Source organism: Primulina eburnea, chromosome 6 (genome assembly GCF_022965805.1).
Source record: "Primulina eburnea isolate SZY01 chromosome 6, ASM2296580v1, whole genome shotgun sequence".
In the NCBI taxonomy this organism is placed as follows: Eukaryota; Viridiplantae; Streptophyta; class Magnoliopsida; order Lamiales; family Gesneriaceae; genus Primulina; species Primulina eburnea.
In genome coordinates, this window is record NC_133106.1 from 38,329,894 (window position 1) to 38,345,293 (window position 15,400).

A 15,400-nucleotide genomic window follows, 5' to 3' on the forward strand; every position below is an offset into this window, starting at 1 on the left:
AAATTTCGGGTTTAGGGATTCCCCGAACTCGAAAAAGCGAAGATCTAGACGAGTATAGAGAAGAGAATAGAATTCGGGGACGGAAATGGAAAACCCATGCCGACATCTAGTTTGAAAGAGCATATATACATCGGGTTCACGATGGGCCCAAAAAGATGCGAGACCAGACCCTTCATATGAATCAAGATTCCAAGGATAATTACTTTTAGACACTATTTGCTTCGTGAGATTAGATATTGTGAGACGTATGATATAAGGACGATAAATCAAAATACATAAATAATATAATAATTTATTATTCTAATTGTTTATAAAACTTAAGTCAAAACATTGAATAAAACAAATATTATAAGCGGACCCTAGCTCCAAGGAAAAAAATTCACAGTGATCACTTGAACCGAGCGAGTGTTCTGCCGCAGACAAAGTAACAGCTAGGTAGCTTGAACGTACGAGGGACAAAGAATATCAACATATAATAATATATATATAGTGGAAATAAAATAAATAAAACTAGTCATAATATGTCCAAATATTATGAAATGTATATATTTTAGTTAAGATTTAATGTCGCCATGTCGGAGATTTGATCTCATTTGTGTGTGAAACATTAATATAAATATAGAAAGACGTGCAGTTTTGACATGCATGCATGCATCGTATCTTGCTTTCACAGAACCTTTCTGCAGAAAGAGCCGACAGGGTAGCAAATTCTCCTGATACCAAAATATATGCTTATTTAGTTTATTTCCCACTCAGATTTTCCCTGCTCAGTTTCGGAATGTAATATAAGATATTTACATAAGACTAGAGTATGGAATCTATTAAATTCCTTTACCACAAGTTAATACATTCGGTAATGCATGCATGGACATATGAATATCATGTGAGATATATCGACCGCTTATTGTTCCGATAAAAAAGTTGTAATTGATAGTATCGAAACAACTCAAATATTTCAAATCGTATAACAATTCAAACATCAATTTTTTGGTCAATTTTTCCTAATAACTACGCTACAATTGATGATAATCAACCATGTAACAACATATCAAATAAGTGGAACTGGTAAACTTCTTATTTAATTTATAAAAAAAAACTTTAGCCGGTAACAATGACATACTTCGATTGTCGTAAATCACACACATGCATGTTCGGATTCTTCTTCAAATCACGTACGTCAATTTGTTGCTCCCTATGATCATATAGACACACACACACACATATATGTATGATAATAATGGAATGGATCGGACAATACAAACAGAGTGTCGATCACGAAGATTGAGACAGCCGCGTTACCATATCTTTTTACAAAGACTTTTTCTATTCATCGGTCGACATGTTTATTAATTTGCTTTTAAGTTCCAAGTGGTCCATTCCCTACAGCCACCAATCATATAGTACACTTACAAGTGCACAAAAACTCCCAAAAAATCCTAGTACATATGTCACATGCTCAAATTATATTCATCTATTAAATCCCAAATGTGAATCATATATACACTTGTCATTTTCAACGTTAGCATATGCAAGATCTTTGTAATTTATTTCACCATAACAAGTAATTAAAGGAAATTCTGGCCAATAGATCCATTGTCGATAAGGTTTGCTACTGGAAAAACCGAATTTAAGTTCCGAGTAGCTCATTTCTATACTGCTGCTTATCATGGAAGCCAGCATAACCAGAAGCAATCGCCAACTTGCAAGAAAACGACTACCTCTATTTACTGGAATTAACATCATGTACGGAAGCATACGAGATTATCATAAAACAGTTGAAAATAAACGATTATATTATGAATCATGTGACAAATCATTCAACTATGTACAGATTTGAGAGTTAATGAACAAGTGTTACACCGTACAATAGCTGCTGCACAAGAAACGAACATGGATGATTGAAATTGAGCACGGTAAACCAGAAATTTCTGTATTCTTTAGTTTGATATATATGTTGGACCTTCACCAATATTGGTAAGAGACTTTGGAAAGATTAGTCATGGCACCCGGTCTAAAACGTGCTGCAACACTCTTTTGATTCCATCTTGATTGAGTGAGGTTGTTAGCTGTATTTCTTGTACCTGATTCAAAAATGAATGTATACTAAGATCACGAAGAAAAATAAGAAGAGTGGGTCCTGATAGTGATACATGCCTGTCGTCCAGCTCGAGCAAGAAGTGTGTATTGATCTTTGATAGGGGGCGCCTGCAGATTGCAAGATTTGAAGTTACAAAATGAATTTGTTTACTCGTAGGCAGAGGAAAATGAACTTTTACGGATGGTATAAGAATAGGAGAGCGTAGTTTGTTCACACTAACGTTTGAAAGCCATAGTTGCAAATCTTGCGAAACCACCCGTTTCTCAAATCCTTGTCGTCTGATCCTCACATCATCAATGCTGAGACGCCATAAGCATGAACCCAAACAAGTTGGTTTAAAAATTCAGAGATAAAACCAAGAGAGGAAGAACACTCATCTTGCGTAGAAGTTGAAAGACTATGCTATGCATTTGAAACGCACATATCATTTCTATTTTTCAAAAAATTAAGGTTGAGCTTGAATGGAAATATTTGATTCAAAGGCAAAGATTTGATTTGAGAAAGGATTTGAATTGTAGATTTGAAATGACAACAATCTTGGTTGGATTTCAATATCTATCATGATCAACATTGCATTTACACAAGTTAACGGTGGTTGAGTTGATAAATTTTCAAAGTAATCAAATGGATTTTAAATCCTTGAATTTGAAAAATCTCTCCGTCCAATCACAACCTAAAATATTTCAAATCTGTAGCTGAATCTTAGTCCAAGCACCAGTTGTTTACAGTAACAAATCAATCACAAGTCACTCTTATCAATGCGGACAAATACCCCCACAGACCCAGTTTAGTTTCTATGAACACTTTACAGCATTAAACCTTCAGCATGAGTGTCACCTTATCTTTGTTCCATCATTTTAAGTATATAGCATGAAAAAGTATTGCACCCTCTAAATTCGTCAAATGTTTAAAATTTGATTTTGTTCCACCTATATTCATCTTTAGGCACCAAAATCAGAATTGACATGACAAATGCATGTTCAGCCAATATTTCAAGTTGATATTTTACTATAATCGTAATCAAATTAGCATGGATATCAACAAATGCTAGTCATACCCATCTTCCTTCAGTAATTCTCCAATGATGGTGTCAAGACCAGGAAGAGGTTCAATAGTTAACTGGCCATTTGCACTTAAAGTATCGGAGTCTACCGAAGCATCCTGTGAAGCAAAGCAATCATTAGTAATTGAACTGCAGTGTGAAAATAAAAAAAGCAAAGCTGAAGAAAAAATAACATCACAATACCTGAGGAATAACTTTGTCTAAAGTTTCGAGAAGTGGATCTTCCTCTAGTTGCTTAATTGACAATGTGATCCGTGACTTTTCCCTGTATCATTTCCAGAACCATAGAAATAGTTATCAATCCTTGAATCAAATAATGTATTCCATTGAAAGAACAACCTCAAAAAGTGAGAAAACTCGATTTTGTGCAATATGTACTCAAAAAAGACGCTTCAATGCTTTGGTTACGATATAGTTATATAATTCAACAAATATGTAGAAATAGCATTGGTTGTTATACCAAAATATAACAGTTAACGACTCAAATTTTTTAAATTATACAAATGCTATGCATGACAATTTGAGCAATTGCTTGCTTTTAAACTTTATGATAGTCTAAACACTCTATCTCAATCATTGTACCATGTGGTCTGGCAGACAAGATAACGGGAGCGATTGTGACTACCTAACATGATACTTACGAAGAAAGTTCTATTTCCTTTACACAATTTTTTAGCATGTTTGAATTCATATACCTGTGGGTGCTTTATAGACACTGATGTATTGAAGAAACAAAAGATGAATATAGAATAGCAAAATTAAAGAATTACCTATCTATGTTGACAATTTTGACATTCACCTTATCACCCTCGGTGAGTACATCTCTCACATCTTGGACTAAATCCCATGAAACTTCTGAAACATGCACTAGTCCCGTGAGACGATATTGACCTGGATCCGAGCTCAAATGTGAGATTAATGAGATTGAATTACATGATATAACATAATCATTCACTAGATCAAGTACCACTGTTCAAGAAATTCATACCATCTGGGAAACGAAGATGGACAAAGGCACCATAGTCCTCGACAGATCCCACCATACCCTGATAAAGGTCCCCCACTTTTAGCTGAGAAGAATATCTTGACCAGGCAGTTTCCTTTTCTGAGAATATTAATTTCCTGTTTTCCTCATCTGCTTGGATAACCTAAGAGAGGTAACAAGATTCACTGTTATTCAATGGTATCTTGAAACTTTGGCAGTTTCTCTCCAAAAGAATAGTTACTTAATACTGTTATCTTGAAAACCTTTAACATATTTAAGTTCAAAACTTATAGGAAACAAATCAACAATATCTCCATAACATGGCTCGAGAAGTAATTATTTTTACATGCTTAATACTCATCCCACATGAGAGACAATAATACTTGGTTAAAGTACTGTTAGAGAATGTGTATCAAAGGTAATAGGTATCTTCTCCCGGGAAACAAAAGATGGCTGTGAATAGGCAAAAAATAGTTGATACAAAAGTTGGACTCTATTCTTAAAACATCATCCCCCGAACCAGTGCTTAAGATCATGGACAACACATGTCCCAAGATACAGTGGTCGACAATTTTGAAGTAGCAGCGCTACAAATTTCGACGTCCTATGAACCATAAAATGCTTAACACTGTTGGTTGTAATCATTGTCTCTGTTGGCTAGAGCAATCGAAACATGGAGATTGAACTGTTGTACGTTTTAAAAGAGTTGGGTTGCACCATTACCACAAGCTATAACTTTTGGTACAACGATAAGCGCTCGATTTTACAAACACTATCATATTTTCTGTAAAAATTCACGACTTAATTGAAATCTCGAATTTTAGCATTGAATTTGTGTTTAAATGTAATTGATTAAAATAATCGTGATTAGATAATCTAGAAAGAAAGATGAAGTAAGGATTATTTTGTATTCAAAAATGAATTTTGGGGGTGTTTTCATACTTTCCCAAAAGTTGTGGACTGAAGAGAAATTTTCCATGGAAGAGTCACGCTCCCATGGAATCGAGGCTTTAGGGTCAGCGCCGCGATGCCTTTCATGCAAATCCACAACATAAAGGATTGTTTTCGTAACATATTTCCTATGTTTCTTACACCTGAAGGCTCAAAGTCCCGACTCCAATTTAGAGCTGTTATGCATGCAGTCCACCCCTACAATACGCTTGATTCCCAGGTATAGTTTTAATAATTTCAAATGGATAATTTCGGACATTAACTTTTCATTCACCAACATCAGCTTCGAGCACATAAACATACTACTATAATTTACTCTTGAAATAAATAACGTTTGTCCACTTTGTTTCGCCAGTTGACTCATAGAACCCGTTAATTATTTTCCAAAATAGGTGTTAAACCCTTCTTCTAACAAGTATCTCTCACGTCATCCCTGAAAAAAAATGAAAATGTAATACAGGGTGTTTTTCTCAACAATCTTATATTCTAATACTACGTTCCCTCTCATAGGAAGTTAAACACTTTTTCTAACAAGTATCTCTCACGTCATCCTTGAAAAAAAATGAAATGTAATACAGGGTGTTTTTCTCTAACAATCTTATATTCTGATACTATGTTCCCTCTCATAGGACATAACTAAATAGTTTGCCATATTTAAAATGCAGGTATCTTGTATAACCACAATCACAAGCACTCAACTGATGATGATGCTAATTGCTATGTTCCCTCTGACAGGACATAACAGATGTGGATTTCAATGCAACAAACTATAAAAATGATTTCAGAAAATAAATAAAGTCAGCACAACATCAGCAGCAACTGGAAATAATATATTCCAAACATCTGTGACACAACTCAGTACCTTCACGGGAATAATTGAACCTGTCAAAGCTCTTGCAATATCTTGGATGCTCTTGTGAGGTTCTACATGATAAGTCAAAATTTTAATATCTGGTTGCTCGCCCAGAAGCCAATGATGCATCAGTATCATTTAGGCAGGCAGGTAAAACTCCGCAATCATTTAGTACAAAAATGATCATCTCATGTAAGAAAAGGGGAGACACTGGTTTTTTTAGGAAATTTCATCAAAATTTATTCCGTTCATCAAAATACAACATGATGAAAAGATTCACCAAAAAAATGTAATATGTACCACACAAGTGAGAACTAAAGTGCAGATTAAAAAAATCTGGCCACCAGCTATTGGGGGTGCCCACTGGTTAATCTTTCTTTCTTTCTTTCTTTCTTCCTCGAAGTTACTAGGCCCAGTATATTGATATACAATAGGGGAGGGCCAATTTTCAAAATGAAAAGCTGATCGAACCCAAATATTAACTGCCCGCATTGGGATGGGGTCGATGCTCATTTTGCAAATAATATTTCTTACCTCATTTTTCTTTTTGTTTTTAAACATAAATGTCATTGTAAAATTATAATGTTGATTATCTCAATCATTTTCTTCACTTTTGGATTTAATCATAATATGCTATCAGAAGTTTATGAAAACCACAGTTTACAAGTGCTGAATTAGTTCCACACATGTGAGGTACATTATTTTGATCAAACTTTGCATCCTACTCTATTTTGATTTTCTGGGTCAGCTTAATCCATAAAACCAGAGAAAAAAAGTACTCCATTCAATAAGATTCAGTGCATACCTTTACATGAATGTGCAGGGCTCAGCTGTGGGAAAGGAAGAAAACCAATGAGTGAATAAAATTTAATCAGCAAACCACCACCATTGAATCCTTCAATTCTTCCCTCGTAGATGATTCCCTTCTCGTGATAAGCTCTTGCAGCTTTCCAATCAGCAGACCTCTACTTCTTTGTGGAACAAAGGAACAGGTAAGAAGCTTCTATTTAAAGAAGCCACCAAAAACACACATATAAAAGGTAATAACAATGATAAGAAAATTGTTATTGTTATGGATATAATAATATGCACGTGTTGAGGTTGAAGCAAGTAAAATACTTAGTTTAGTCAAGTAAATAAAAGATAAGAAGCCATGACAGCTTCATCATTCACCTCATATAATCCATCCTGCTCAGGCCATACTACTCTCTATTCAAGTGTAATAAATTTAACTGAAAACTTGGATCAAGCTAGCAAATGCAATGAAAACCTGCCAAAAGTAGGCCACTACAAAATAATCGAAAGCCAAGAACTTATTTAACAATAAATCCAATATACCACAAGTGTTAGCATGGTTGTGTTTGTCATTTTGGCTAATCATAAGAGGGCACTCCAACATTATAGCCATTTTAACACATCATGATTAATGATATAGCTAATCTTGGGCTTGTGACGTAACAAAAAACTGTTGGCACTTTAAATTTCATAACCACAACAAGATCTTTAAACATTCATGTCAAATTATCAGAAATAAATACTATAAAACATACCGGAATCCATAATAAATAAATTGTCTTGGATGAAGCCTTCCACAACCAAATCTCCTTAATTCTTCAATAGATCAACAAGTTTCTCACTTTTGATTCCTATTAGAATTTCCTTAGTCCTCTCTTGAAAATGGGGAAGGAAGAATAACTACATGTATTTATATAGATTTGGTTTGGGGACTACAACCATTCAATGTGTCCCTTCAATGAGGGGCACCCTTTCATTAGAATCCCATCAATCCTAATATTATATGATTTCTACACATTAAATTCCATACTTTAAATATATAATTGAGTAGACTTTATAAATCACTTATTAGACTCAAAATTAATTAGATAGTATATATAATATAATTGTTATTTAAATATGTAAGCTCATTGTAGAAAATAATATTTCTAACAATCTCCCACTTGGGCTTCATATGTTTCTTGATCAATTATATTATATGGACTTTAATGCGCAAAATTAACTATCCAATTTTCTTAGCAACAATCTGGTCCATCTAATATATCAGAATGGAATCAAAGCGATCTTTGTTACATTAATTCGTAACTAGATCCATCAATGGTCACCTTACTGATATATTCAATGACATAGATCAAGTATGGATGTGTAGCATGGAAATTACATGCAATGTGATCAACATGCCTAATTCCAACTAGTCCAAAATTATTCTTTAATGAGATCAAATAAATCATAAGTAACATTCAGAGTTTAAGAATTTGAACCAAATAATTTATTCTTCAGAACACAAACATAAAAATGTATATATGTACCAAAGAACATCAAAATACAAACTCCCACTAAACATGTACATCATCAAATAGTACAACACCCATATGAGCAGTATGCTCGTGAAAGACCTTAGGTGGTAATCCTTTGGTAAGCGGATCCGCGATCATAAAGTTTGTCCCAATATGTTCTATAGTAATTTGACGACTCTGAACTCTTTCTTTAACAACAAGAAACTTGATGTCTATATGCTTCGATTTCGAAGAACTTCTGTTGTTATTGGAATAAAGTACTGCCGAATTATTGTCACAGTATATCTTTAACGGTCTTTCAATGTTATCCACAACACGCAGCCCAGTGACAAAATTTCTCAACCATATCCCATGATTAGATGCCTCGTAACAAGCAACAAACTCTGCCGCCATAGTGGATGAAGCTACGAGTGTCTGCTTAGCACTTTTCCATGAAATAGCCCCTCCGGCTAACAAGTAAATATAGCCTGAAGTGGATCTTTTACTATCTTGGCATCCAGCAAAATCAGAATCAGAATACCCAATGATCTCTAAATTATCTGATTTCCGATAAGTGAGCATGTGATCTTTTGTTCTTTGCAAATAACGCATAACTCGTTTGGCTGCTTTCCAGTGATCCATCCCTGGATTACATAAATATCTGCCTAGCATTCCCACAATGAACGCAATATCTGGACGCGTACATACTTGGGCATACATCAAACTTCCTACAATTGATGCATAAGGAATTTTCTGCATATCCTTTTGTTCCAACTCATTTCTGGGGCATTGACTCAAACTAAATTTATCCCCTTTAGCAACAGGGGTGTCTCCTAGAGAACATGCTTTCATGCCGAATCTATCAAGAATTCTTTCGATATAGCTCTTTTGTGATAACCCAAGAATGCATCGATGGCGATCTCGATGTATTTGTATACCTAATACAAAAGAGGCGTCCCCAAGATCTTTCATCTCAAAATTCTTGGTCAGATATCTCTTGGTTTCGTGCAATAAGCCTATATCATTACTAGCAAGTATGATATCATCGACATATAATACCAGAAATATGTATTTACTCCCACTGAACTTATGATATACACAATCATCAACTTTGTTTACCTCAAAACCGAATGAGATAATTACTTGATGGAATTTGTGATACCATTGACGAGAAGCTTGTTTGAGACCATAGATGGATTTCTTTAGTTTGCAAACCATTTTCTTTGGGTCGCCTGATACAAAGTTTTCTGGTTGCGTCAAGTATATCGTTTCATCAAGGTTACCATTAAGAAACGCAGTCTTAACATCCATCTGATGTAACTCTAAGTCAAAATGAGCTACAAGTGCCATTATGATTCTAAAAGAGTCTTTCGTTGAAACAGGAGAGAAAGTCTCTTTATAATCGATGCCTTCTTTTTGAGTGAACCCCTTGGCAACTAGACGTGCCTTATATTTCTCGATATTGCCTTTTGAATTCCTTTTGGTTTTAAATATCCATTTACAACCAATAGGTTTGACACCTTCAGGCAATTCAACGAGATCCCAAACGTCATTTTCCATCATGGATTTCATCTCATCATTCATTGCATCTATCCACTTTTGAGAATTGGGACTTTGTTTGGCTTGATGAAAGTTGATTGGATCTTCCACCATGCCTATATCATTTTCATTTTCTTGGAGAAAAACAAAATAGTCATCCGAAATTGCAGTTCTCCTTTCTCTAGTGGATCTTCGTAATGGCATATTTTCTTCAGATTGTTGAGTTTGCACTACAGAAGTTGTTTCTATATTTTGTGGTTTTTCTATATTGCCTTGATTATCCGAATTTGCATTTTGAATAACGTCTTGACCATTATCAATTGCAATAAAAGGAATATTAACAAATTCCTCTTCAAAGGCAATATTTCTAACTTTATCTCCCTCCACAAACTCAACTTCCTCAAGAAATCTTGCATTTCCTGTCTCAAAAATATTCTTAGTAGTAGGAACATAAAATTTAAAACCCCTTGAGCACTCAGAGTAACCAACAAAGTAGCAACTTACAGTTCTAGAGTCCAGTTTCTTTTCATGAGGCTTGTAAGGTCTTGCCTCTGCTGGACAACCCCAAATATGAAGATGCTTAATACTTGGCTTTTTGCCTGTCCATAGTTCATAAGGGGTTTTCGCAACTGCTTTGCTAGGAACTCGATTGAGGATATAAACTGCAGTTTTCAAAGCTTCTCCCCAGAGAGATTCTGGCAAAGAAGAATGACTAATCATACTTCTAACCATATCCTTAAGCGTTCTATTTCGTCTTTCAGCAACACCATTCATGCTGGGTTTGCCCGGCATTGTGTATTGCGGGACGATACCGCATTCCTCTAGGTATTTTGCGAAAGGTCCTTGACGTTGTTCACCAGATCCATCATATCTGCCATAGTATTCTCCACCACGGTCAGATTTGACGGCTTTAATTTTCTTGCCAAGTTGATTTTCAACTTCAGCTTTGAAAATCTTAAATACGTCTAATGCTTGAGACTTCTCATGGATTAAATATAGGTACCCATATCTTGAATAATCGTCTATGAACGTAATAAAATATTGTTGGCCATTCCACGAAGCTGTAGGAAATGGTCCACAAATATCAGTATGAATTAGTTCTAAGACATCCAAGCATCTGTTTGCACCTAATTTTCTTGTGTTTGTCTGTTTCCCCTTTATACACTCAATACAAATTTGAAAATTTGTAAAATCAAGGGGATCAAGGATTCCATCCGACACAAGTCTTTGAATTCTTTCTTTAGAAATATGACCCAAACGCTTATGCCATAGTGTGACGGAATCTTTATCAATTAATTTTCGTTTTGTACCATGTGAACTTGTTTGCAAGGTTTCATTAAATGAGACAATAGTATCCAATAAATATAAGTTGTCATGTAAAGATAAAGAACCAGTACCAATGAGATTTGAATTATGAAAAAGACTAAATTTATTATTTCCAAATGAACAAGAGTAACCAAATTTGTCCAAAAGAGAAATTGAAATTAAATTCCGTCTAAAAGACGGTACAACATAAGTCTCTTCCAAATTCAAATAATGACTTGTCTTTAATAACAACCTAAAAGTTCCTATAGCCTCTACTGCCGCTGTTTCACCATTGCCCACATAGATGAATCTTTCAGCATCATTTGGCCGTCGGCTCCACAGGCAACCCTGCATAGACACACTTATGTGAGTAGTAGCACCAGAATCTATCCACCAAGTGTGTTTAGGTACAGAACTCAAATTAGCTTCAGAACATACTAAATTGAGAAGCGAACCTTTCTTGATACGCCAGTTGGCATACTTGGGACAATCTTTCTTTAAGTGATCAACTTTGCGGCAAAAGAAACATCTAATTTCTGTATTCTGTTTCTTTTGCTTCTTGTTGTTTGATGTCCCAACTGCAGCTTCTTTTCCTCTTTTTCTTTTCTTGTCCTTAAAGGCAGTTGCTAAATTTGCACTTTCGATTCTTTCTCGCTTTATTCTCTCTTCTTCTTGCACACAGTGAGATATGAGCTCATTAAGAGTCCATTTATCCTTTTGAGTATTATAACTCACCTTAAAATGACTGTATTGCATAGGGAGAGAAATCAAAACTAAATGCACCAACAAATCATCGGATAATTGTAGCTTCAGTGCCTTTAGTTTGGAAGCGATATGAGACATCTCCATTATGTACTCTCTTATGTTCCCTTTTCCTTTATATTTCATGGACACAAGATTAGCCAAAAGAGTACTTGTCTCGGCCTTTTCATTCTTTGCAAAACGTTGTTCTATTTCCTCTAAGAACTTAGTAGCAACTTTCTCCTCGGACATAGAGCCCCGAAAGGTTTCAGGAATAGAGCGTTTCATGATCATAAGACTCATGCGATTAGAACGATCCCATTTATCCATGTTCGCCTTTTCATCGGCAGAACCCCTTTCAGTAAGAGGTACAGGTCGTTCCTCCCGAAGCGCAAAGTCCAAGTCCATACAACCCAAAACAATCATGACATTCTCTTTCCAATTCTTGAAGTTTGTGCCATTAAGCACAGGAACGGAATTGATACTAGCAGATATAGTAGAAGCAGAAGTATTGACTGAACAAATAAAACATAAAATATCATGCTCGCAATTCATAATCACATCATAATTATAAAATAAATAAATAAACACACATATGATATGATTAAATACTCCACATAATGGTGGGCCCGAAAACAAGATACCTAACACAACATTGACATTTAATCTTTGGAAAAAATATCAATTGCAAATGGTACTCTTGACATGGTAATCAAATACTTAATTAATTAAATTTACTCAAATAGTAAGTCTTTCTTTGGACCGACTTAATATTTATAATGTAAAATAATTTAAAAATTACCGTACACTAATTAACATGTCTATTATTTGACCAAATAATAATCTTCCTTTGGGCCGATCATATTTTCATAAATAGTAGACACACATTATAATATTTCAAAATAAATAAATCTACATTATAGAGGTTACTTTGGCAACATATAATTTCAATCAATTTATATTAAAATATTATAACAAAATAATCCATAAGATTGGATATTAAATGAATTGAATTTGTCATATAGATTAAAAAAACAATAATCCAATTCATATAATAATTATGATTAAAAAGAAATAAATCATTTTATGATTAATTAATTAATCAATCAAACTAGTAATTAATTAATTAATATTTATTTGATTTTTATACCTTAACCGTTATCCCTCACCCACTATGACCACCATCGCCGCCCCATACCGGCCAAATTTGAACTTTCTAATTTCGAATTCTAAGCGTTAAACTTAAAAATCCAAATTCAAGAGTATATATCTTGTAAAACTTGGATTTAAGCGCAATTGCTTAAAAAATTCGAAACTAAAAGATAACTCTCGAATTTAATTCTAAAGTTCGAATTTAAGCGTATAAGCTTAGAAAATCCAAACTCAAGAGTTTATATCTTGTAAATTTGGATTTTAAGCGCTAAGGCTTAAAATTCGCATGTAGAAATAAATTTAAGAGTAACAATAATTGATGTGAAAATGCAAATGAAAATAATCATTTATAAAGCATGAAAAGCCTTTAATAAAAATATGACTCCATGAAATGATGCAACTTTCACTTGGCCACAACTAATGAAATGGTGCAACCATTGGTGATGGATGAGCGGTTGGAATAATATGCATGAAACAAGATATGTTTAGCAATTATTAATCCATACTCAAATCAAATTAAAAAAAAACTTACGGTATAAACAAGTTGGCAAGGAATTCTCGCAACAGTAATCAAATTTCAAATGATGCACGGAATCCATCACAAGGCCATATATATACACAGCATTAATAAGACACAGTACATAAATTGCATATGTGCTAACCCACTGTACGTGAACCGTAAATTGGCAAGGAAAGTAGAAACAAACAAATGCACATAGAAGGCTGCTATCCGAAAAAAAAAAAAATTTCAATAATATGCCATGAATGATGGCTCTGATACCACTTGTTGGCACTTTAAATTTCATAACCACAACAAGATCTTTAAACATTCATGTCAAATTATCAGAAATAAATACTATAAAACATACCGGAATCCATAATAAATAAATTGTCTTGGATGAAGCCTTCCACAACCAAATCTCCTTAATTCTTCAATAGATCAACAAGTTTCTCACTTTTGATTCCTATTAGAATTTCCTTAGTCCTCTCTTGAAAATGGGGAAGGAAGAATAACTACATGTATTTATATAGATTTGGTTTGGGGACTACAACCATTCAATGTGTCCCTTCAATGAGGGGCACCCTTTCATTAGAATCCCATCAATCCTAATATTATATGATTTCTACACATTAAATTCCATACTTTAAATATATAATTGAGTAGACTTTATAAATCACTTATTAGACTCAAAATTAATTAGATAGTATATATAATATAATTGTTATTTAAATATGTAAGCTCATTGTAGAAAATAATATTTCTAACAAAAACTACATAATTCAACAACGTATTACTTTTTTCTAGCAGGAATCATACAAGGCATCCTCTAAAGCATATCTGATCACCTATTTCTCCTTCAGATTTCATCTTTGTCTGAAGTGAACAATTTGACACCTTCACCTCACCATAGAACTCACAATAAAGTTTCTCCACATGTTTTTGGGTTTCAATGTAAGGTCACTGAATCTATGAATCATGAATACACCATTTTGGCTTCTAACATTAGAATCTGAATAGTTCTTCTACAGGCCAGGCTCAGTATGCAGCGAAAGCGCATGAACAGAAAACTAGAACAGACCCCTATGTAGACAAATAAACATAGCACAATGAAGAAACTGAAATCAACATAAAAACACACCCGGTCAGGCAACACAGCTTGATCCAATCCATCATCCGTTCTGGTTGTACTGCCACTTGAAACTGATACTTTCAAGAAAGTCGCCCGCTTGCTGGAATAACTTCGGGAGATGAAACATGGGAAATTGAATGAGGGTGCCGGATTTGTGATAAGAGCGGCATTATGGCAGGTGTTATCAAATAAATGGGAGAGAAACGCTAGGCCGCTGGAAACAGAGCCTAGAGAAGCAGTGAAAACTGGCATTTTTCAAGATTCTTTCGAGGTATGTGGTGTGTAGGCCGCAACACCAGTGGACATAGGATTGGAATATGGGACTGTGTGGCAGTGTGGGAACGTTGGTTTTGTTTTGTGGAAAGCTGCGGTGTGTGTGTTTTTTGTGGATTTGGTGACGTGGGTGAATTTGGATCATCCCCACCCCCCGCATTTGCCTTTTTATAATCAGTATGCATTTTTTTTAATCAAAAAGATAATTTATATGAAATATATTACAATTATAATATATAATAATTATTATTTTATTATGACCATATTAATATGCAATTATTATAATTATCATTTTATAAATATAGCTAATAATAAACGTTAAACGTGCATTTATAAACTTTGTTTGATTTAAACGTATCGATTAGATTAATCTGATTTTTATATAAAATATATTTTAGTTGGTTCAAATTTTATGCAAATTATAATAACTCTTGTTTTTGACAATATGATTCTATCAATAACTAATATAACTTATTGCAATTATATGTTTTTTATTAAAAAAATTATGAAATGGGTAC

General features: G+C 34.1%; 1 protein-coding gene across 1 annotated transcript; it reads right to left on the reverse strand.

The window, feature by feature from the left end:
- Nucleotides 1-1,775: 1,775 nt before the first annotated feature.
- Nucleotides 1,776-15,003, reverse strand: LOC140835134 (small ribosomal subunit protein bS1c). Its single transcript, XM_073200529.1, has 10 exons — nt 14,619-15,003; nt 6,756-6,915; nt 5,960-6,021; nt 4,150-4,309; nt 3,932-4,052; nt 3,345-3,426; nt 3,156-3,259; nt 2,319-2,397; nt 2,155-2,205; nt 1,776-2,081 (listed from the first exon to the last, which is right to left on the reverse strand). Exons 1-10 carry the CDS (start codon nt 14,859-14,861, stop codon nt 1,998-2,000), a joined length of 1,146 nt encoding a protein of 381 aa, XP_073056630.1. The 5' UTR covers nt 14,862-15,003; the 3' UTR covers nt 1,776-1,997.
- Between the last annotated feature and the right edge of the window lie 397 nt (nt 15,004-15,400).

Coding starts and splice junctions, on each gene's coding strand:
- LOC140835134 (XM_073200529.1), bottom strand. CDS start 14,861: ATGCCAGTTTTCACTGCTTCTCTAGGCTCTGTTTCCAGCGGCCTAGCG. Junction 6,916..14,618: donor AAGCTGTGTTGCCTGACCGG/GTGTGTTTTTAT, acceptor ACAAAGAAGTAG/AGGTCTGCTGATTGGAAAGC. Junction 3,260..3,344: donor TAGACAAAGTTATTCCTCAG/GTATTGTGATGT, acceptor TTTGCTTCACAG/GATGCTTCGGTAGACTCCGA.